At 42.5% G+C, this 24,918-nt stretch overlaps 1 protein-coding gene across 1 annotated transcript in view; it reads left to right on the top strand.

The window, feature by feature from the left end:
• The window catches only part of DNAH6 (dynein axonemal heavy chain 6), a 315,572-nt gene that overhangs the window by 263,449 nt on the left and 27,205 nt on the right, over positions 1-24,918 (top strand). The window contains exons 62-66 of the mRNA XM_008254187.5: positions 927-1,062; positions 10,355-10,524; positions 19,187-19,377; positions 21,506-21,666; positions 24,066-24,154. Of these exons, the coding sequence (XP_008252409.3) occupies positions 927-1,062; positions 10,355-10,524; positions 19,187-19,377; positions 21,506-21,666; positions 24,066-24,154 (747 nt within the window). The remainder of the gene's footprint in view (positions 1-926; positions 1,063-10,354; positions 10,525-19,186; positions 19,378-21,505; positions 21,667-24,065; positions 24,155-24,918) is intronic.

Raw genomic sequence — 24,918 nt, 5'->3', positions numbered from 1 at the left:
GGCATCACAGGTGACAGCTTTACAGGCTATGCCAAAACGCTGGTCCCATAAAAATAACTTCTATATATACTGGGCAACCAAAGCATGTGTGTGACTCCATTTATTGTGATCATCACTTTCTTGTAATGACCTGGAATGCCTGTGTATAGTTTTTTTTTTTTTTTTTTGAGGAAATCAAATATTCTAAAATTGGTAATGGCTTCACTTGTCTATGAATATACTAAGATCATTGGATTGTACACTTTAAATAGATGAATTTGCATGGTATGTGAATTGTACCTCAATAAACCTGTTTCAAGATGCACTACAGAAACTTGGGCAAATACTCAGGAACTATTCAAGGAACTAATTTAATCTATAGGCACAGCTGTTTCTCTGTCTCTTTGAAAACTATTTACCCACAGAGCATATTGCTAGATGGAGTAATCCTTTTCCCAGGAATCCCAGGAATATCTGAAATAATTAGACATGCACTCATCACAGCTAAAATGAGATGGTCACTTGTCTCGGCGCTGATACTGCTGCACTACCAATTTTCCTCATTTCCTAGGAGTGGGAGTGAGAATATCTTGGAGTCTGTATCAGAGTATAATTCTCTAGAAAAACGAAAATCATTTACTGTAAGAATATTTTTGGAGAGTGGGTAAAGACCAGTGTGGGATGCTGGAGAACAGCCTGGAAATACACAGCAGATACGAGGTGAACCCTGCAGCAGATCAGTTGTGTTCTGTAAATGTCAACCAGAAAAACCCACAGGTGGAACTGGTTCCACACCATTTCTGTCTCACTACATCTTATGACTTCTCCTGGGAAAATCATCATTTTTAACTTGCTATCACAGCTTGATTTTTCACTTAGACAAGGTGAAAGTGTAATTTGTGTTTATCCTCGTGAATTAATATTCATTTTCTTCTGTCCTCTAACAGGAACGCCCTCCTAAACCTGAAGCTCCCTGGCTACTTTCTGCCACGTGGTTCGCCTGCTGTGACTTAGAAGAATCATTTCCAGTTTTTCAAGGCCTTACAAAATACTTACTGTTGCATCCTATTTCCATACGCATAGGTAATATGACAAGGATCTGCTGTAGGGAAATCGTAAACAGGCTCTTGATTCCTAATTCTAATGCTTCCTTTAATCTTTTCTGCAATATTAATACCTTTCACTACAAAATATTTTTATTTTTAAGAAACTGTGAGTTACTTGTTTTCAGAACATCTTTTTTAAAAAATGTTAATTTTGTTTATTAATCTATTTTCTATTTTTTAGTTTTTACCTTTTTTAAGTTATATAAGTTTCATATATAAAGATTTGGGAACATAGTGATACTTCCCACCCTACCCTCTATCCTGCCTGGAATCCAACCATTATTTTTTTAGAAAACTTTTATTTAATATAAATTTCAAAAGTACAACTTTTGAATTACAGCAGTTCCCCCCCCCCATAACCACCCTCCCACCCACAAACCATCCCATCTCTTACTCCCTCTCCCATCCCATTCTTCATTAAGATTCATTTTTAATTATCTTTATATAAAGGTCAACTTAGTATATACTAAGTATATTTCAACAGTTTGCACCCACACAGAAACACAAAGTATAAAGTACTGTTTGAAGACAGTACAACATATTAAGGACAACATATTAAGGACAGAGATCCTACATGCAGAGCAAGTGCACAGCAACTCCTGTGGCTGATTTAACAATTGACACTCTTATTTATGACGTCAGTAATCACCTGAGGCTCTTGTCTTGAGCTGCCAAGGCTATGGTAGCCTTTTGAGTTCACAAACTCCGACCTTATTTAGACAAGGCCATAATCGAAGTGGAAGTTCTCTCCTCCCTTCAGAGAAAGGTGCCTCCTTCTTTGATGGTCCCTTCTTTCCACTGGGATCTCATTCACAGAGATCTTTCATTTAGGTCCTTTTTTGCCACAGCATCTTGGCTTTCCATGCCTGAGAAACCCTCCTGGGCTTCTTAGCCAGATCCAAATGCCTGAAGGATCTGAGGCCAGAGTGCTGTTTAGGACATCTGCCATTCTATGAGTCTGCTGTGTATCCTGCTTCCCATGTTGGATCATTCTCTCCTTTTTAATTCTATTAGTATTAGCAGACACTACTCCAACCATTCTTCTTCCTCCCTCTCCCATTCCCACTCCTAATTTTTACAAAGATCTACTTTTAGTTTACTTAATGATTGTAAAGTTAACCCTACACTAAGTAAAAGAGTTCAACAGATAGTATGAAGTAAAAAACACTGTTCCTCAACAGAAGAGACAAGGGCTGCAAACAATCATCAAATCTCAAAGTCCATTTCACTCCAATACATTACATTTTAGGTACTCTATTAGTTACCTCAGATCAGGGAAAACATAGGCTATCTGTCTTTTCAGGACTGGCTTATATCATTAAGTATAATGGTTCCCAGTTGCATCCATTTTGTTGCAAAAGACAAGATTTGATTTTTTTATGTCTGAGTAGTACTCCATAGAGTATATATACCATAATTTCTTTATCCAGTCAAAGCTGATAGACATCTGGATTGATTCCATATCTTAGCTATTGTGAAATGAGCTGCAATAAATATGGGGGTACAGATCACTCTTTCATATGCTCATTTTTTGGGGGGGTTTGGGTAAATTCTCAGAAGTGGGATGGCTGGATAGATGGTAGGTCAATATATCCCGATTTCTGAGGTATCTCCATACTGTCTTCCACAGTGATTGCACAAGTTTACATCCCCACCAATAGTGGATTAGAGTACCTTTTTCTCCACATCCTCGCCAGCGTTTGCTGTTTGTTGATTACTGTGTGAGTCATTCTGACTGGGGTGAGGTGAAACCTCACTGTGGTTTTTATTTGCATTTCCCTGATGATGGCTAGTGGTCCTGAGCATTTTTCCAAGTGTCTGTTGGCCATTTGAATTTCCTCTCTTGAAAAATGCCTATTCAAGTCCTTTGCCCATTTCTTGACTGGATCGTTTGTTTTGTTGTTGAATTTCATAAGCTCTTTATAGATTCTGAATATTAACCCCTTATCAATTGTGTAGTTTGTAAATAAGTTCTCCATTTCTGTTGGTTGCCGTTACACTTTGCTAAGTGTATCTTTTGCAATGCAAAAGCTTCTCAGCTTGATGTAATCCCATTTTACTATTTTTTATTTGATTGGCTGTGCTTCTGGGGTCTTTTCCAAGAAGTCTTTTCCTATGCCAGTGTCTTACAGAGTTTCCCAAATGTTTTCTAGTAATTCGATGGTTTCGATTTGTAGATTTAGGTCTTTGATTTTGAGTGGATTTTCGTGGTGTAAGGTAGGGGTCTAGTTTCATACTTCTGCATATGGAGATCTAGTTTCTCCAGTGTCATTCACTGATGAGACTGTCCTTGCTCCGGGGATTGAATTTAGCTCCTTTGTCAAAGATAAGTTGGTTGTAGATGTGCAGGTTGATTTCCGGAGTTTCTGTTCTGTTCCATTGGTCTACATATCTGTTTTTGTGCCTATACCAGACTGTTTTGATTATATCTACCATGTAGTATGCCTTGAAATCAGGTATTGTGATGCCCCTGGCTTTGTTTTTGTTGTACAAGATTGATTTAGCTATTCATGGTATCTTGTGTTTACATATAAATTTTAGCATCATTTTTTCTAGATCTGAGAAGAATGTCCTTGGCATTTTGATTGGGATTGCATTGAATCTGTATGTAGTATGGACATTTTGATGATATTGATTCTTCCAATTCATGAACATGGAAGATTTTTCCATTTTTTTATGTCTCCTTCTACTTTATTTAACATTGTGTGATTTCATTGTAGAGATCTATTAAATCTATTCCAAGATATTTAAATTTTTGTAGCTATTGTGAATGGAACTGATCTTAAAATTACTTTCTCAGCCATGGAATTGTCTATGTATACAAAGGCAATTTATTTTTGTGTGTTGATTTTATATCTTGCACTTTACCAAACTCTTATGAGTTTCATAACATCTTGAGCTGATACATGCATACCCATGAAATTTTTCAGTATTTCACTTTTACTATTATGTTCACTGTGAGAGTATGAATTTACTTTTATGTATTGCTTTAGCTAAATCCCATAGGGAATTTTTAACTTATTGAAGAATAACATCCACAGAAAAATCTACACAAGTCAAAATTGTACAAGTTGATTTGTACAAACTGTATACTCTCATGAGGCAGCACCCAAATGAAAAAATAGAACAAAAGCTGGTATTGTGGAGTAGCGATTAAGCCTCTACCTGCAACATCACCATCCAATATAGATGTGGTTCAAGTCCTGGCTGCTCCACTTCCAATCCAGCTCCCCAGTAATCCACCTGGGAAAGTGGTAGAAGATGGCCCAAATACTTGGGACCCTGCACCCATGTGGGAGACCCACATGAAGCTCCTGGCTTCTGCTTGGCCCAGCCACTGTTGCCAGGTAGTGAACCAGTAGATGGAAGATCTCTGGCTGGCTGGCTTGCTCTCTCTCCTTCTCTCTCTGTAACTCTTCCTTTCAAATAAATAAAATAATTTTTAAAAAAAGAAGCATAACAGTACCAGCATCCCAGAATCTCCTCATGCTTCCTCACAGTTTCCTTTCCCTCTTTCTAAGGCAAATAACTGCTTTGAATTTTAACATTCTATATTAAGTTTTCCCCACAAGTTTTTTTTTAAAGATTTATTTTATTTATTTGAAAGAGTTACAGAAAAAGGTAGAGACAGAAGTCTTCCATCTGCTGGTTCACTCCACAAATGGCCACAATGGTTAGAGCTGATCCAATCCAAAGCCAGAGCCAGGTGCTTCTTCCAGGTCCCACTCATAGGTGCAGGGGCCCAAAGACTAGGGTCGTCCTCTGCTGCATTCCCAGGCACCTTAGCAGGGAGCTGGATCAGAAGCGGAACAGCTGGGACTCGAACCAGTGCCCATTTGGGATACCGGCACTGCAGGCTGGGGCTTTAACCTACTGTACCACAGGGCCAACCCCTCCCTGCAAGTTTTAAATGTAGCCCTTTCTATTTTTTTTAAATTATTTTTATTTATTTGAAAGAGTTACAGAGAGAGGCAGAGAGAGATAGGGAGGTGTCTTCCATCCACTGGTTCACTCCCCAAATGGCCGCAATGGCTGGAGCTGGCATGATCCAAAGTCAGGAGCCAGGAGCTTCTTCCAAGTCTCCCATGTAGGTGGGGCCCAAGGACTTGGGCCATCTTCTACTGCTTTCCCAGGCCATAGCAGAGAGCTGGATCATAAGAGGTACAGCCAGGATTCAAACGGCACCCCTATGGGATGCGGTGCCGCAGGCGGAGGATTAACCTGTGCCACAGTGCCAACCCCCATGTAGCCCTTTCAATTCTAGAAGTATGCTATTTAGTTCAAAAGCGCTTAGAATGTGGAGCCCATGGTTTTATTTTTCCTGACTTAATTCTATCATGGAAGTTATGTTCATAGTCTTCTTGAAATTGATTCTTGAGAACTGTTTAGACTTTATTTGCAACTTAGTCATGTGCAATCTATGTAAAACGTTCCATGTGTGACCTCAGCTCAAAATTATTAATTGTGCTTGTTTTTATTAATGTTTATTATACTTAAACCATCAAATTCTAAGAAAGGTATTTTCAGGAGTACCACTAAGATTACTAGTTTCTTGAGTAATGTTAGAATTATTATATCTTGTGAATCTGCACTATTACATACAAACATATAAGATTAGCACTGTTCACTCTAATAAATTTTCTTTTTATTAAATACTATTCCTTTTTCATCTGAATATTTTTTCTTAAAGTGTGTTTTATACTACTATTTTTTTTTCTTTTTCTTTTTTTTTTTTTTATTTTTTTGACAGGCAGAGTGGACAGTGAGAGAGAGAGACAGAGAGAAAGGTCTTCCTTTGCCGTTGGTTCACCCTCCAATGGCCGCCACGGCCGGCGCGCTGCGGCCGGCGCACCGCGCTGATCCGATGGCAGGAGCCAGGAGCCAGGTGCTTTTCCTGGTCTCCCATGGGGTGCAGGGCCCAAGCACCTGGGCCATCCTCCACTGCACTCCCTGGCCACAGCAGAGGGCTGGCCTGGAAGAGGGGCAACCGGGACAGAATCCGGCGCCCCGACCGGGACTAGAACCCAGTGTGCCGGCGCCGCTAGGCGGAGGATTAGCCTAGTGAGCCGCGGCGCCGGCTGTATACTACTATTATAGTGAGTTTCTCTCTTAATGTCCTCCTTCTATATACTTCTACCCTCTTTATTTCTGATTCTTTTGTGTCATCATGTTTTTGGTGTATCGTCAGTGGGATTTTCTTGTTACTTTAAGGCATATGAGAGTCCCTCGTTTTTAACTGGCAAGTTTTAAACTAATTATGTTTATTGTGATCATTGAACTATTTCAGTTTTCCATAGCTGGGGAAGATTTTATCCCTTAGAAAACATTTTGCGGTGTCTAGAAACACATTTCTTTACCATAGCTGGAGTGCTGCTACTGACAGATGACGCGTAGACATCACAGATGCTGCTAAATCTCCCACAATGCTCAGATCAACCCTCCACCACAAATAACTACTTGGCCCAAGCTATCAATACTAGAGACCTATTTGGACTTACTTTTTTTTAAGATTTATTTATTTATTTGAAAGTCAAAGTTACACAGAGGAGAGGCAGAGAGACAGAGAGAGAGGTCTCCATCCAATGGTTCACTCCCCAATTGGCTGCAATAGCTGGAGCTGCGCTGATCCAAAGCCAGGAGCCAGGAGCCAGGAGCTTCTTCCCAACTCCCACACGGGAGCAGGGGCCCAAGGACCTGGACCATCTTCCACTGCTTTCCTAGGCCATAGCAGAGAGCTGGATGGGAAGTGGAGCAGCAGGGTCTCGAACTGGCGCCCATATGGGATGCTGACGCTTCAGGCCAGGGCATTAACCCACTGCACCACAGTGCCGGCCCCTGGTCTTACTTTTGTCATCTTTTTATTTTGTAGGGATTTTTGAGAGTGTGAAGGGCCAGACCTTTTCTTTCCTTTTTTTTTTCTTTCTTGACTTCAAGTGCATTCTCTGTACCCTTCTCATTTCTTTACCCCATTAATGATTTGAAACTCTATTTCTCTTTTTATAATAACCCTTATACTCCTACTATAAGTGGTTACTTAAGTACTCCCAGCAAGTGCAGTGGTTTGAAGTCTATATGAACCAATTTCTAATCCCAATATAACCATTTTATTTCTTAATAAAGGCTAGAAAAAAAAAAGTTCTTCAGTAAATGCATCAAATGAAAATCCCATTTCTAGACTATGCACTAGTAAAACGAGAGCTAGAGGTAGAGGTAGAACACAGGAAGGAAAATGCCCACAGGAGAAGCCCAGGTATGGGCGGGTAGAGACAGGTGTCTTAAGCAAAAAGGGCTCAGTGGAGCCCCGTCCACCCAGAGGTAAAGAGAGAACCAGGGTGGAAGTTGAAAAGCAAAGGTATTCTGAAGACAACCATCTTTTTCTTTTTAAAATAAAAGCAATCATGTGTTTTCTCTGTCAGTTGGGTCTAAAATTTCAGCAATCTAAAAAGATTTTCCTGATTTCATTTGTTAAATTTCAGGGTTTGCTCCAGAAATCCTGCAGAACTGTGAAGGTTTGTACATGTGTGATAGGATGGCCAGTGCTCTAAAGGCGGGCTTTAGATCTTTGCAGGTGACTTTTGATAATTAATTCCCCTTGATCCTTACCTTCAAAAACTTCCTAATTGCCTTCATCCTTTTCTTTTAGGATTTTTAAGTACTTCTTGTCCTTAATTAGTTGAGAGTTAATATTTAAAATATGTGTTGTTAGATCCTATCTTACGAACCGGAATCCTGCTGGTTGTACAAGAAATAATGAGAACTTCAGCAGATAAGTTGTCCTTTGGCATAGTTTTGCTGGCTGATCCTCAGAGTAACTCGGCCACCTCCAGATAAGGAGCATGTGGTTTCGTGTGCCCTTTTGTCTTATACCAAGGAATTGTCTATATTCCATACAGAAATCAAAGACTTGCAGAAATAAGCACTACACCAGGCCCTTGGTCTTTGGTGTCTAAATCTTTATGGATCCTCAGCTCTTTGGTTACTATTTTTAGACCCTCGGAGGAGAGCACCAATGGACCAGCTGGAGAAAGTGCACAGAAATGCAAGCAAACTATTCTGTCCAATGTTCAACTTCAGAAACATGTTTCATCACTGGATGACACCCTAGCTGTGTTGGTTTTCTGTGAGGTTAATAGCACAGGGTGCACCCTGTACCTACAGAAATTTCAACGCTAACCCTTACTACATGTTATAACCATTATAAGAGTTAACTAGGAGGCCGGCGCTGTGGCTCAATAGGCTAATCCTCCACCTTGCGGCGCCGGCACACCGGGTTCTAGTCCTGGTCGGGGCGCTGGATTCTGTCCTGGTTGCCCCTCTTCCAGGCCAGCTCTCTGCTGTGGCCAGGGAGTGCAGTGGAGGATGGCCCAAGAACTTGGGCCCTGCACCCCATGGGAGACCAGGAGAAGCACCTGGCTCCTGCCATCGGATCAGCGCAGTGCACTGGCCGCGGCAGCCATTGGAGGGTAAACCAACGGCAAAGGAAGACCTTTCTCTCTGTCTCTCTCTCTGTCTACTCTGCCTGTCAAAAAAAAAAAAAAAAAGTTAACTAGGATGCTTACTTCATATATAAAAAAACAAGGGCGGCGCCGGCACACCAGGTTCTAGTCCCGGTTGGGGCGCCGGATTCTGTCCCGGTTGCCCCTCTTCCAGGCCAGCTCTCTGCTGTGGCCAGGGAGTGCAGTGGAGGACGGCCCAGGTGCTTGGGCCCTGCACCCCATGGGAGACCAGGAAAAGCACCTGGCTCCTGGCTCCTGCCATTGGATCAGCGCAGTGCGCCGGCCGCAGCGCGCCGGCCGCGGTGGCCATTGGAGGGTGAACCAACGGCAAAGGAAGACCTTTCTCTCTGTCTCTCTCTCTCACTGTCCACTCTGCCTGTCAAAAAAAAAAAAAAAAAAAAAAAAACAAGGGGCCAACACTGTGGTATAGCAGGTAAAGTTGCCACCTGCAGTGCCGTCGTCCCATATGGGCACTGGTTCAAGTCCCAGCTGCTCCACTTCCAATCTAGCTCTCTGCTGTGGCCTGGGAAAGCAGTGGAGGATGGCCCAAGTTTTGGGGCCCCTGCACCAGCCTGGAAGACCCAGAGGAAGCTCCTGTCTCCTGGTTTTAGATAGGCTCGGCTCCAGCCATTGCAGCCATCTGGGGAGTGGACCAGTGAAGGGAAGACCTCTCTCTCTCCCTCTCTCTGCCTTTCTGTAACTATGACTTTCAAATAAATAATGATTATTTTAAAGAATACAAATCAATTTCTTATAATCTATGGCCAGGGATGGCATGCATATTATTCTACTTATTAGGGCAGAAGTTATATGTATGTCAGTTTATTGACTTCTTACTAAAATTGTTCAAATCAGATATCGCAGACTCTTCAATTTACTTCCATTATCACAGACTGATAATTGTGGGTCATGTGTTGTCACTATTACATCTTATTCTACTTTTCTTGTATCTCCAATTGTAATTGTTTTTAACACTATTATCTGATATTTAGAAGTATATTGAGTTTTTTATGAAACTTGCATTTTAATATCATTTGGCCTCTGGGTCAGCGCGTGGTGCACTAGGTTAATGTTCCACCTGCGGCACCAGCATCCTATATGGGCACCAGTTCTAGTCCCAATTGCTCTTCTTCCAGTCCAGCTCTCTGCTGTGGCCCAGGAGAGCAGTGGAGGATGGCCCAGGTGCTTGAGCCCCTGCACCTGCATGGGAGACCAGGAGGAATCACCTGGCTCCTGGCTTCGGATTGGCGCAGCGCCAGCTGTGGCAGCCATTTGGGGAGTGAACCAACCACAAATGGCCGCTATGGCCAGCACACTGCGCTGATCCGAAGCCAGAAGCCAGGTGCTTCCTCCTGGTCTCCCATGTAGGTGCAGGGCCCAAGCACTTGGGCCATCCTCCACTGCCTTCCTGGGCCACAGCAGAGAGCTGGACTGGAAGAGGAGCAACTGGGACAGAACCGGCGCCCCAACTGGGACCAGAACCCAGAGTGCCGCGCCACAGGCAGAGGATTAGCCAAGTGAGGCATGGCGCTGGCCACATCCTCTTACTTTTAACCTCTATTTTATTTCAGTTTTGCTTTTTGTAAGTAGTTTGCTGTTAGATTTTTCTGACCCATTGTAAATTCTTTGTTTTTATTTGGATTATGTAAGAGGGAGATTAATATGTTTACATTTGTAGTTAAAACGCATAGATGTTTTTTAATTACTAAATATGTTTAAGTTCAAAGTTTAAAACAACTCTAATTAAAGCACCTTTCAAAATCTTGCTTCCAGAATCTTTTGAGACATACATCAACCCACAGGAATGGGAAGGCTATGCTCAAGTGAAAGAAGAGGAGGAATTCATGATAGAGGAAGAGGATGCCACACACAAGAACTCTTGGAATCCAGACTTGAGTTCTTTCCAAAAGCTAATCCTTATCAAATGTTGTAAAGAGGAAAAGGTAGAGTATTTCCCTAATTAATGAACTGTGTTATAATTATTTCTACTAAAGCATACTATTAATGATTCATGTATTTATTTGAATGTAACAATGGCCAAGTTTAAAAGGTCATTGTAGATGAAAAGAGAAACTGTGTTTTTACTGGAACATAGTGTTTTACACAGAGAATGATGAGAGAAGAGTGGAGAGCCAGTTGTGGTTCTGGTCATCCTTTCGTTCTTTGCAGAGAACTTACGTCATCTGCATACGGAAGCTACAGGGTTTTTAAAGATCATGGCAGCAATGGGGAGAAGGCACTTGAAGAGTGTAAAACCACAGCCACAAGATTCGTTTGAAGCCTCACTTGGCACCTGAGTTTAGACAGCAGAAGTTGATTGGAGAGATGGAGATGCAGCAGGATGTAGAGTTGAGGCAACTGGTGTGTCTTCCAGTTTCTTACGGGTGCCAGGGGTGCAGCTGTATCAAGCAAGCAAGTGTGAAAAGAGAACCCTGCCAGGGAAAGATGTCACTAGGTAAACAGTGCTTGCCAACTGTAGAGTGGATTGCAGTCTGGAAGCCAGCTAATATGAGGATAGGAAATGCTAATGGAAAATATGGGCCAGAAATAAGTATCTGGGAATCATCAGCACTGAGTTGGGAAGTAAAACCAGGGGAATTCAGAGGATTGTAGAAGAATAACACAAATAGAATGAGAAGACAAGTGGGCAAAGGATGAAAATCCTATGAGTGCCAGTTTTTAAAAGGTAGACAGAAAAGATATGGTCCCATTAGAAGGCATTGTCAGAAGGATAGGAAGAATATTAAGGGGAAGAAGTGTCATGGAAACCAAGGAAGTACAGAGTTTCAATACAGCAAAAATTGACCAACAAGCTAAATAAATCACTGAAGATAGTTCCAGATTTATGTATATACAACTAATTTCCAATTTTATTGATAATAAAGAATAATATTACCTGCCAAGAATCCGAGTGACAAGTTGTAAGAGGCACTACAGAAAATTGAGGCTTTTCTTTTGAGAAATAGGAGAGAAGGTGGGGACAGGAAGAGAGGTGGAGAGAGAGAACAAACGCATAGTAACTGGGAAATCCAGAAGCATAGTTGAGAAGCACTGCTATTATATTGTAGATGTGATGTTGTAGATGTTTTCTGCTCTGTACATTTCTGAAACCTATTCTCAAGTCTAGATTCCTCCATGTTGATGTGTGAAACACTGTTTGGTAGCATGATGTGGGTAAAGTTTTTGCTTGAATATGTTAAGCACTTTTAAATAATCCTTTGTGGATTTGGAGTGATTGTCTCTAATGTTTTTAACTTTGATCATATTTGGGAGTGTTATAAGACATGTTCTGAAAGAGTCTAGTTATTCAAGGATGTGATTAGGAATTAAAACATTTTTATGGTGTAAGCATGTGTAAAATGAGAAAATAACAAACCTGATGATTCACCTAGCTTCGAAACTTATTAAAAAGAAACATTAAAAAGAAATATTTTGTTGATACACATGCCTACTCCATCTGTTCCCAGGGTTACTTTAAAGGAAAGCTCATGTATCACATCATCTTGCTGTTAAGAAATTTGTATTTCTGCAAGGCAAAGATTTAAAAAAAAAAGCATAATCACATTATCATAATCCCATCTTTAAAATTATTTCTTGATGTCATCAAATATCTAGTCCACCTTTCCCCAGTTAAATTATAAATGCATGCACATACGCACGCACACACACACACCAACATGCAGGGTCACACAACCTAGATCCAGGGTCCACGTGGACATCCAACATCCTAACATCGCATGTCCTTGACCTCCAGTTCCACACCACAGCATCTCATCTCCTCCAGTCACCCATACCTGTAGCCAACCTCAAGCCATTGTCATAGCTTGGAACTGCTCTGCATTAGAAATTTTAAGCCTCAACTTTGATCAAATTCAGTTTCAAAACTGAAGATATATATTCCTTGCCCAGAGGAAAAAAGTACCTAAGAAAGCCTTAAAACAGACCAGAGACAAGCTCTATAATGAGAGATTGCAAGGTAACCTGTCTGTTGTTCCCTGTTCTGTTCAGAAGCAGAGCCTGCTGAGTGTCCAGCAGTTCTACCTGTAGAGTCAACTGTTCCTTTAGGAGGAAGAAGATATTCCAACACTGGCTTATGTGGGACACTACAGTCTTGCACCCACCCTCCTAGGGTGAACATTTGGCCTAATGGTTAAGATGCCCATGTCCCACATCGGAGTGCCTGGGTTCCAATCCCAGCTTCCTGCCAGTGCAGACCTTAGGAGGCAGTTAGTGATGACTCAAGTAATTGGGTTCCTGCCAACCATGTGGGAGACCTGGATTGCGTTCCCAAGTCCCTGCTTCAGCCTGCCCCAGTCCTAGCCATTGCAGGCATTTCAGAAGTGAATCAACAGATAGGAGCTCCCTGGCCCCTGCCTCTCTCCCCTCCCTCCAAACTCCCTGCCTCCCCCTTGCTCTCACTCTTGCTCTTTCTGCCTCTCAAATAAAAAAAAAAAAAAAAGAACCTCCTTCATAAATAATGTTTGAATCTAAAGATGAAATTTCATTTCAAAATACTTAGTTGATCAAGTGGCAGTCTCACTTGAACCACAAGAAATAGAATGCCTATCACCCAATAGTTCTTTCTTTGGCATCAATATTATTTGCACCTCACAGAAAAAGGTTATGAGAAATGTGAAATGGAAAGAGAAAGAAGAAACTATCATCTCATGCAGGGATTGGTAAAGATTGCCTGATAGAGAGAATAATTCACAAAACAAAGTTAAGAAAAGTCTTCCACACCAGTGTTCCCAAAGTTGGTGTGCATCAGAATCGCTTGCAGGCCTTGTTAAAACACAGATTCCTGGGCTCCACCCATCAGAGTTTCCGATTCCGCAAGTGGGGACCATGGGCTAAGAATCTGTGTTTCTAACAAGTTCCTGGGCAATGCTCATGTGTCTTATCCTGTAACCATACTTTAAGAACCATTGATTTGGGCCGGCGCCGCGGCTCACTAGGCTAATCCTCCGCCTAGCGGCGCCAGGACAACGGGTTCTAGTCCCGGTCGGGGCGCCGGATTCTGTCCCGGTTGCCCCTCTTCCAGGCCAGCTCTCTGCTGTGGCCCGGGAGTGCAGTGGAGGATGGCCCAAGTGCTTGGGCCCTGCACCCCATGGGAGACCAGGAAAAGCACCTGGCTCCTGGCTCCTGCCATCAGATCAGCGCAGTGCGCCGGCCGCAGCGCGCCGGCCGCGGCGGCCACTGGAGGGTGAACCAACGGCAAAGGAAGACCTTTCTCTCTGTCTCTCTCTCCCTCTCACTGTCCACTCTGCCTGTCAAAAAAAAACCCATTGATTCAATGTAATTAAATATATACTCGTATGCAAAGGATCAGTTGTTTTTGAAGCATTTAGGAGGATGAGTACATCAGGACATATATCATGACTTGCGACATCATTGGTTCCAAAGGCTAAGTACAAGTCTAACATTGACCAATGTTTCAGTGCGGGCTTCCTCTACCTGGAAGGTGGCAGCCTGTTTGCTCTCTGTCAAAAAACACAGTGCAACTAAGATTGCCAAGGTTGAAATCTTCTCAGAGCAGTTACTGCAAGACTATCCCAATTTGGGAAACACCGATTTTAAGTCTTTGATATTACAGTCAACAACCTTGTTGTAATGTTGATTATTATGAAATATAACCCATGGAAGAAAAAATCCCCCACAATATTCTCATCAATGTTTAGCACAACTGCTTGCTAGCAAAGAGCTCTGTCATAGAGACTAAGAACTGATTTATTTAAAGTGTTAAACATGCCACTTCAACTGTTGGATATATTCTTTTATCGAGTGTTTCAAAACCCTCAAGAGTAGTTTTTGCCACAGCTAATTGAGATATGGCTCGTGTACCTTACAATTGACCCCCCCCCTTTTTTTTTTTTTTTTTTTTGGACAGGCAGAGTGGACAGTGAGAGAGAGAGAGACAGAGAGAAAGGTCTTCCCTTTGCCGCTGGTTCACCCTCCAATGGCCGCCGTGGCTGGCGCACCGCGCTGATCCAATGGCAGGAGCCAGGTACTTCTCCTGGTCTCCCATGGGGTGCAGGGCCCAAGCACTCGGGCCATCCTCCACTGCACGCCCAGGCCACAGCAGAGAGCTGGCCTGGAAGAGGGGCAACCGGGACAGAATCCGGCGCCCCGACCGGGACTAGAACCCAGTGTGCCGGCGCCACAAGGCGGAGGATTAGCCTAGTGAGCCGTGGCGCCGACCACAATTGACCCTTTTAAAATGTTTGTTTCAATGACTTTAATATCTTCAGAGTTGCACATCATCACCAAATCGATTTAGAACATTATCATCAGCCCAAAAGGAAACCCTGCACCCACAGCCACCATCCCCTTATGCCAACAGCATTGGGCCTAGGCAACCACTAATCTACTTTCTGTCTCCATAGATTTGCCTGTTCTCGGTTTTCTATATGTTCTTCCCTTTAGCATAATGTTTTCAAAGTTCATCCAAGCCATAACCTGTATGGATACTTCATTTCTTATTGAGAATACTGTTATCTGAATATACCACATTTTTATTAAGCCATTTATCCATTGATGCATATTTGTGTTGCTTCTACTTTTTGGCTATTATACCTAATGCTGATATTAAAATCTGTGTTTTTAAACACAGTGTTTAAACAAGTGTTTCTGTGGCCCTGTGTTTTTTCATCTCACCTGAGTATATGTATTTAGGAGTGAAATCACTAGGTCACGAGGTAACCATTTGTTTACCTGTTTGAGGAACTGCCAGACTATTTTCCAAAAAGGTTGTACCATTTTACATTCCCACCAGCAATGTGTGAAGGTTCCAATATCTCCACATGCTCACCAGCACTTTTAAAAATCTTTTATTTTAGCCATCCTAGTGAGTATAAGGTGGTGTCTTGTGGTTTGGATTGGCATGGACATAATGACTCATGGTGGTGCACATCTTAGCTATTTTTATTTGAATTTTTTTAAAGATTTATTTGGGGGCCAGCACTATAGTGTAATAGGTAAAGCCACTGCCTGCAGTGCCAGCATCCCATATGGCTGCCAGTTGAAGATCCAGCTGCCCCACTTCCAAACCAGTTCTCTGCTGTGGCCTGGAAAAGCAGTGGAGGATGGCCCAAGTGCTTGGGCCCTTTGACTTGTATGGGAGACCCAGAAGCTCCTGGCTTCAGATTGGCCCAGCTCCCACCATTGTGGCCATTTGGGGGGTGGGCCCCCCAATGGAAGATCTCTCTCTCTATCTCTGCCTCTGCTTCTGCCTCTCTGTAACTCTGCCTCTCAAATAAATAAATATGTTTTTAAAAGATTTACTTACTTGTTTGAAAGTCAGAGTTAGAGGGAGAAACAGAGATCTTCCACCTACTGGTTCACGCCCCAGATGACTGCAATGGCCAGGGCTGAGCCAGGTCAAAGCCAGGATCTTCATCCACGTTTCCCACATGGGTGGCAGGGGCCCAAACACTTGGACCATCCTCCACAGCTTTTCTCAGACCATTAGCATGGAGCTGAATCAGAAGTGGAGCAGCTGGGACACAAACCTGTGCCCATATGGGATGCCAGCGTCACACGCAGTGAGTTTACCTGTAATACCACAATGCTGGCCCTCACTGTTTGCTTTTTATTATGGTGTTGTATCTGCATCTTTATATATCCTAATACAAATCCTCATGAGACACATGATTTTCAAAAATGTTCTCCCATTTTCTGGATCTTTTCACTTTCTTTCTGGTGTCCTGCGAAGCACAAGTCTTTAATTTTGATGTCCATTTTTTTCTTTTGTTGCTTTGTGATGTTAGTGTCGTATCTAAGAAGCCTTGCCTAATCCAAGGTAACAAATATTTACTGCTGTGTTTCCTTCTAAGAACTTATGGCATTTTAGCTCTTAATTTTAGAACTTCAATCCATTTTCAGTTAATATTTTGTACAATGTGATTCAAGGGTCCAATTTCATTCTTGTATGTAGCTATCCAGTTGTCTCAATCATTTGTTGCAAACACTCTTCTTTGCCCATTGAACAGTCTTGCTACCCTTAGCAAAAATCAGTTGACTGTGAGATTTTATTTTTGAACCCTCAGTTCTGTTCCATGGATCTATATGATGTCTATCCTTACCACACATTCCTGATTAGTGTTCATTTGTAGTAAGTTTTGGAATCCAAAAGCATGAGTCCTGACTTTGATTTTTTTTCCTCAAAACTGTTTGCTTACTCTGTGTTCCCTGAATTTCCATGTGTATTTTACAACCAACCTGTCAGTCTATGAAAACAAGCCAGCTTCATCGAGCAATATTGCCATCTTAACAAGGTTGAAGCTTTCAATACACCAACTCAGGGTGTTTTTCTGTTTATTTGGATCTTCTTTAACAATGTTTTTTTAGTTTTCAGGAAATAAATTTACATATCTTTTGTTGAATTTGTTTCTAAACATTCTATTTCTTCTGATGGCTATAACTGTTTATTCTCATTGTTAATATATATAAACATAATTGATTTTATATATTTTTGCTTTTTGCAATCTTGCTGAGCTAACTTATTAGTTTTAGTGTATTTTCAGTGAGTTCCCTAGCTTTTTCTATGTACAGAATCATGTCATCTGCAAATATAGTTTTGCTTCCTCATTTTGGATTCAGATGACTTTATGTCATTTTCTTGCTTAATCACCCTGACTAGAATCTCCAGCACAGTGTTCAACAGAAGAAGAATAGATACCCTTGCCTTGTTCCTGGTCTTAGGAAGAAAGTATTAAGTCTCTCATCATGAGGTACATGTCAGTATAGATATCTTTTATCAGGTGAGGAAACTCCCTTCTATTTCCAGTTGGTTGTGTCTATTTCAAGAGTTTTTAAACCAATGTGTGGATCAGGTAAAATACAAAACATAAGTAAATAGTGGAAAACTAACATTGAACTTGAGGAAGATTATTTACCTGAGGGGTTCTTGCTGATGCTCCTACCAACATACAAAATTATGAAAACTAAATTTTAGGAACTGTCCAGTTTAAATATCTATCCATTAATCTCCTGCAAGGAAAATAATTAACACTCCCTTAGTCCATTCAACTTTCTCTTAATTTTTATCTCTGGCATTCAAGAAGTTGAGTATAATGGTACAAACCACAAGTGTCAGAACACTGCACACAATTTCGGTAGTTTACCCAGGGTCCTTATTCTCTAACAAAAACACAATGGAGTGTTTTATAGAAGGGTGTACAGAAGCAGGAACTGAAGACCTGTCAAGCCAGGGCAAGTATTCGGTGCAGCAATTAACAGTGCACCTGAGACACCTGCATCCCATGTGGTGGGAATGGCTGGGTTTGGATCCCGACTCCAGCTCCCAACTCCAGCTTCCTGCTAATGTGCAATCACGGAGGAAGCAGATGATGCCTCAAGTACTTGGGTCCCTGCCACCCACGTGGGAGTCCCCGATCATGTTCTGGGCTCCTGGCCTTGCCCAGCCCCAGCTGTTGTGGGCACTTGGAGAGTAAATTAGAGGTCCCTCTCTGCTTTTCCACCTTTTCAAGTAAATAAGTGATTTAAAAAAATTGTGACAGGACCTTTACTTATGCTGGTCCATTTGTGCTTTGATTGCACCACTTCTCAGTGGCCACTGCTGGGATTGTGCTTTGTCTTCAGAAATGTTCTGGTAAAGCCATGTTTCATCTCCTGTTACGATTCTTCAAAGGTATGCCTTTGTTTAAAATTCCCGTGGAAACCTCTGCTTGTCGGCAGCTCATCTGCTCCCAACAGTTTTGGCAGCCATGGAGCAAAGTTTGCTGCATTTTAATTCTTCCTTCAGTGTTGTGTAAGCTGAACCAGTTGAGATGCCTGTGGTGTTGGCTCCTGTTTCTGCTGATAATCACTGGTGCAGTTCATCGAGGGCACAAGAAAGATTCATTTTTTTCTCACAAAGTTAGATGGGTGGTCTGCCTCTGCAGGATCCATCTGCAGTGTTGACTTGTCCTTTCTCAAAACAAGTTATCCGTTTGTGAACCATTGTCCCCATCAGTTTTTCATAAAGCATCACTGACTTCACCGTTCTCCCAGCCATGCTGAACCATCAATTTGATGTTTGTTCTTCCATTTTAGCAGAATTCACGTTGCTCTGATGGGGGCTCTTTTCAACCTGATGTCTTCTCTTTGTACCATGAATGAATAAAATGTTGAGACATTTTATTTTTATAACAAGTTAGCCCAAGTGCATTCTTGTGCAAAAAAAAAAAAAAAAACCTGCATGCTTTTTCTATGATTTGCATTTCCATGAACTTTTGAAGAACCCTCAAAGAGTTTGTTGTACCATTCAGAGTTTGAGGTATGCACGAGGAATCTGGGAACACATCCACCAAAAATAAAGGAGACTGTTGCAGATATAATGAGAGACTCTCCTCTTATGCAGTGCTACATCTTGCTTGGTGATGTCATGAGAATCAGGGTTCCAGTAGATTTTTTTTCCAATAGATACTTTGTTTCGAATCCACCAAGTTATGTCTATAGGAAGAAATATACCCAATGGAGATAGGATAAGTGCAGAAGTATACGCTATCACCCTCGGAGGAACCAAAGGGGAAAACTGAGATAAAATCACCAGGATTCTCACCCCAACCTACCACTTTTCTAAAGCGTTTTCTTTTTAACTTGCAGGTGGTTTTTGCTCTTACAGACTTCGTGATAGAAAATCTAGGCAAGCAGTTTATAGAGACTCCCCCCATGGACCTGGCTACCCTCTACCAGGACATGTCCTGCACCACGCCCCTGGTGTTCATCCTAAGCACCGGCTCAGATCCCATGGGCGCATTTCAGAGGTTCGCCCGGGAAAGTGGGTACTCGGACCGGTAAGCTCACCTTGTGCAACTTCATTATGAATATGTCTGAGTTAAAAGTTGCTTTTGTTTTTCCCCTTGTAGAGCATAAATTCCTAATAGTCAGATATGCCTTACTAAGCAAATTAAGATATGTTGTTAAAATAGGGTCAAAATCATAAAAACAGATATGAATTGTATTTTCCAAAAAAGAGAAATTGCTTAAACTGTTAAAGTATAATAACCTATAGTGGAATAAGTAATTATAACTTGTTTGGTATTTAACGCGTGTTTTTAATATAACTGTAAAGGGACTGAAGTTTATTTCCTAGGCTCAAACTTCCAGAAAACAAAAACAGAAATAGGGCTCCTTATGTCCTATTATTAATCTTGTGTTTCCTATGAGCTTCCAATCTGCTGGTGGTAAGGACAAGGGTAAGATTGAAGTTTGAACCTGCTCACGTTATTATAATTTCCTCTGATTTAAATGTCTCTTTCAGGGTAAGCTGATCTGATTTCTTTCTCATGAAGTTTCTGTCTTCTCACTCCCTTTCTTCCCCTGCCCTCCCCTAGAAGCTGTCCAAGGAAGTAGGAAAGTGCACAAGACCACAGATTGGCAGGGAAAATGAGGGACCAGGAGGCAACCTCCAACTCTGAGGAGCTCCTACAGGGAGGGACTGGTCTGGCCTGGCCCATGGACCAGGGGTCACAGGAGGCTGATGGAATCCACTTAGAGTTCAGGGTCTGTGTTAGGCTTCTCCGGAGAGAAAACCAATATGAAATATACATGTATATACATAATGTTGTTGCTAGAAGTTAGGATAGGTGTTACCTTTGGGATGAAAGGAGGGAAATGATTGGAGTAGATAGGATCGTAGGAGAGATGTCTCAGGACTGTCAACCAAGTTCTATTTTTTAAGATTTTTATTTATCTATTTGAGAGGTAGATTTACACACAAAGAGAGGAGGAGACAGAGCAAGGTCTGCCATCCGCTGATTCACTCCCCAAATGACTACAATGGCCAGAGCTGGGCCCATCAGAAGCCAGGAGTTTCTTCCAGGTCTCCCATGTAGGTGCAGGGGCCCAAGGACTTGGGCCATCTTCTGCTTTCCCAGGCCATAGCAGAGAGCTGGGTTAGAAGAGGAACAGCCAGGACTAGAACCGGCATCTATATGGGATGCTGGCACCACAGGCAGAAACTTAGCCTACTACACCACAGTGCCAAGTTCTCCTCTTAACCAACATTGCTTCTTGTGATCACTCATAGAGCTACAGACAGCCAGCCTTCCATACCTGCAGGTTCTGCATCCTAGGATTTAACCAACAGCAGATCAAAAACACTTTTCAATTGTGTCTATACTAAACAAGTATGGACTTTTTATCTTGTCATTATTCCTCAAACAATACAATATAACAACTATTTATATAGCACTTTGTATTAGGTTGTTGTTTTTTTTTTTTTTTTTTTTGACAGGCAGAGTGGACAGTGAGAGGGAGAGAGAGACAGAGAGAAAGGTCTTCCTTTGCCATTGGTTCACCCTCCAATGGCCACCGCGGCCAGCGTGCTGTGGCCGGCGCATGGTGCTGATCCAAAGGCAGGAGCCAGGTGCTTCTCCTGGTCTCCCATGGGGTGCAGGGCCCAAGTGCTTGGCCATCCTCCACTGCACTCCCAGGCCACAGCAGAGAGCTGGCCTGGAAGAGGGGCAACCAGGACAGAATCCAGCACCCCGACTGGGACTAGAACCTGGTGTGCTGGCGCTGCAGGTGGAGGATTAACCTATTGAGCCATGATGCCGGCCCTGTATTAGGTTTCGTAAGTAACCCAGAAATGATTTAAAGTATGCAGGATGAGATGCATAGATCCTATGCAAATACCACACTATTTTATTGTCATATAAGGAACTTCAGCATCTTTGTGTTGTTGTATACATGGAGGAGGGGGAATCCTGCCACCAACCTCCTTTGAATATTGAGAGGCAACTATGATTTTTGCACTTTTCTGTGTTTTTGTTATAAAAAAAAGTTTTTCTAGAGAGACAAACATTGGCCCTTCTTTCAGAATGTATCTTCTAGGCAAGAGTCAACCATATTTGTATTTCTTAATATTTGTGTTGCTTAAAATAGCATATAACAGTATGTTGTCGCTGTTGTTGAGTTCAGAGTGCAGTCGATTTCACTGGGGCAAGGACAAGGACCCATTGCTGAAAAAATGATCAAGGATGCAATGAAAACAGGAAACTGGGTATTTCTGCAAAACTGCCATCTTGCTGTTTCTTGGATGTTGGCAATGGAAGAGCTGATCAAGACCTTCACTGATACAGGTGTGTTGAGCACATGATATATGCACAATAAGGCAAAAGCAGACTTTTGTTGTTGAATGCAATCCTTACAGTAATTCTTTATCATAGGCATTGTGCATCCCCATAGTAAAAAGAAGAAATTTGAGACCTAAAGTATACAACCTGGGTTTGAAATATTTTCAGGCTCCAAATTGAACATATGACATTTCTGTTTCATATTGCTTTCTACGGGGGGAGGGGTGCATATGGATTCCAAATATATTGCTATAGGCATGATAAAAAGAAATAGAAAGACTTAGGATAAAGAAACCATACTAAATATTCCTCTATAAATGATAGAAGTAAAGGAAAAAAGGTTCAAATTTCTTTTTTCAAAGATTTATTTATTTATGGGGCCGGCGCTGTGGCATAGTGGGCTAACACCCTGGCCTGAAGTGCCAGCATCCCATATGGGCGCCGGTTCTAGTCCCAGCTGCTCCACTTCTGATCCAGCTCTCTGCTGTGGCCTGGCAAAGCAGTAGAAGATGGCCCAAGCTGGGCCTGTGGCTTATTTCCACTAAATAGAATTGACAAAGTCTTCTCTACTGCTCAGGGGTCTTTGATGATTAGAATTTTAATCAAGAAGATACCAAAACTGCAAAGTGCGCAGTGGTGCTACCTGAGCTCCCGGAACACGGGGACGTCAGGCAGCCTCACTGTACCCAGAGCAGCCCCTTTGCCAGTTCCTCCGGGAGACTGGACAGACCAAGGGGAGACAGTTGAAGAAGTCTGGGTTTTGAGTGCTTGCAGCTCACTAAAGCTTAAGTAAGTGGAAAAATCCACTTCTGGCCTTTGCAGTAAACATTTGAGTTCTTATGTTTAACTTGAACCAGTATAAAATTAAATGCGTTCAAGTAGTAAAGGGAGAAGAGAAAGGACAAGAGGGAGGAGGGGGAGCCAAACAAAAACCTCTGCACTTGAAGTTCTCAGGTCACAGCAGAGTCCTGCCCGCCGCGTCCCACCCGGTGCCCCATCTCTTCTCGGGTCCTCGGTTTCCCCTGGGAAGAAATGCCTGCATAGCATCAGCACTGAAAGTCCTGAACTAACATGACTGCTGCAGCCCTTTTCCTTCCAGCTCTAAAATTCTACCACGTCTGTGTAAATGCTTCTACCGTTATAAGAGGGAACAGTATGGGAGAAAAGGCTGCTGAAAACCTTTTTTCTTTCTTTGCTATTTTGATTAATTAGTTCATTAGTCGTAAAACTTTAGTTGCTGCTTGTCGTCTGTCTCTAACAATGTTGCTCTAGAGTTGTACTAGAACTACCTTTTGGGTATTTAATGTAACTTGTGAACATATATCACCAAAGCAAGAAGCGAACATTCAACTTTGATCTGCAGTCATTCCTTCGGTAAACACTTCAGAACGTGCTATGTACCACGCGCTGTTCTGGGTGCTTAAGGGCCTGTCGGTAAACAAAATGGGAGAGACAGAAAATGAACAAACCACATAAAAATCAGTAACTTACCTAGCACGATAGAATGTGGCCGGGTTCTGGGAAAGAATAAAAAGGAGAGTAAGGTAAGGAGGAGCAAAAGGCTGAAATGGACTGGAGCCGGGAGAAAGGAGGGGAGACGTTCTAAATTATGCGGTCTGAGCACCCTTCTCAGAAGGTGACAGCGACCAAGAGGTGAGGAAGTGGAGGGGTGGGCGGGAAGAGCCCGTGCAGCGCCCTCGGGAGGGAGCCAGCCGGGTTTGCTTAAAAACCACAGCCAAGGAAGGCATCCTCACGAAGCCTGCATCTTCCCGGAGTGGGAACAGTGATTTTTCCTGTTTCACTTTGTCCTTTTGAACCTAAAGTGGAACTTGTTCTTCCTTAAGTTCTCTTTCCACAGCCCAGAAAGTAGACAAAGTGATGTACTTGGCTGATGGCTGTTCATGGGGTCTCTCTGAGCCCCTGCTCCCTCGGTTCCCTTTGCAACGTCTCTTCTGAAGGGAGGAATCCCTTACTTCTCTAACAAAGCTTTCTCGCCTTTTTTCTTTTTCTTTTTCTTTCTTTTTTTGCAATTTGTTGGAAATTGAATGGGGGGGGGGGGGGGGTCCACAAATGAACTGGCACAACTCTCCCTGTTTTCAATGGAAAAAATTTCTCCATTTCAAAGGAAAGGACTTTCAAGTCTCATTAAGAATTGAAAACCAACATTTCCTAATTTCTTTTCCCAAATGTTCAGCTAGCTACTAGACTGCACCACCCTCCCACGTGAAGTTTCCAGAATGACTCCTCCCAACTCTGTTTTAAAAGTTTGCAATACACTTGAAATAGATTAACTAGACCTTGAAACACAGCATGTTTCTTTCCCTAAAGGAACTGTTTCTTATGGAAAAGCACTTCCACAATGTAAACATTTTCCATTTTGGTCGTCTTGTCTTTGTTTTAAACAGATATTGTGATCAAGGATACTTTTCGGCTTTTCTTAAGCTCCATGCCCAGTAATACATTCCCTGTCACAGTACTGCAAAATTCTGTCAAGGTAATGTATGAATGTTTGGAACGGTGGGAAACAATCCTGTTGACCTAAGGGTTCCAGGGAGCTCAGACCCTGCACAGAACCTTGTCAAGGTAGCAGGGTGGGGAGGTGGAAGGCAGTATCCTCTCCCCGGATAGCAAGAGGGAACCAGTTGCCCACGCCAATGCCCATCCTTGCTTGCCCTTGTTCTATTAGTCATTCTACTCTTCCACTTCTTACCCAATGTAAGAAAACAGATCCTCTCCCAGACTTAAGGGAATGTTTCAGCAGTGGAGACCCAGGCCTCGGGTGCTCCGGCTACTGGGTTTCAATGCAGGAAGTTCTCAATATGCAGGAAGCTTCTGCGTATGAGGAACAAGAGGTTCTTCCTCCCTCCCTGCCCAATTCACGGCATATCATGGTATGGTGCCATTTCTAAAGATGGCTCCAGAATCAAATGAAGAAAGCCTTAGCAGGATGGATGTTTGGTACAGTGGTCAAACAAGCCACTTTGATGCGATCCCCACATCCCATACCACAGTGCTTGGTGGAAAGTTCCAGTTCCACTCTCAATTCTATCTTCACGCTCATGCACACCCTGGGAGATGATGGCCCAACTACTTGGGTGTCTGCCAGCACATGGGGGATCCAGATGGAGTTCCAGGCTCCTGACTCCAGCCTGGTCCAACTCCAGCAGTTGTGGGTATTTGAGTATGAGCCAGCAGATAGAAGATCTCTCTTCTCTCTCCCTTATCCCTTCATCCTTCCTTTCTTTCAGATTAATGAGT

Source organism: Oryctolagus cuniculus, chromosome 2 (assembly GCF_051225735.1).
Source record: "Oryctolagus cuniculus isolate XC-2025 breed Fujian yellow rabbit chromosome 2, ASM5122573v1, whole genome shotgun sequence".
Taxonomy (NCBI): domain Eukaryota; kingdom Metazoa; phylum Chordata; class Mammalia; order Lagomorpha; family Leporidae; genus Oryctolagus; species Oryctolagus cuniculus.
The sequence above is the reverse complement of the archived record's forward strand: the minus strand, read 5'-3'. Positions and strand labels throughout refer to the sequence as shown.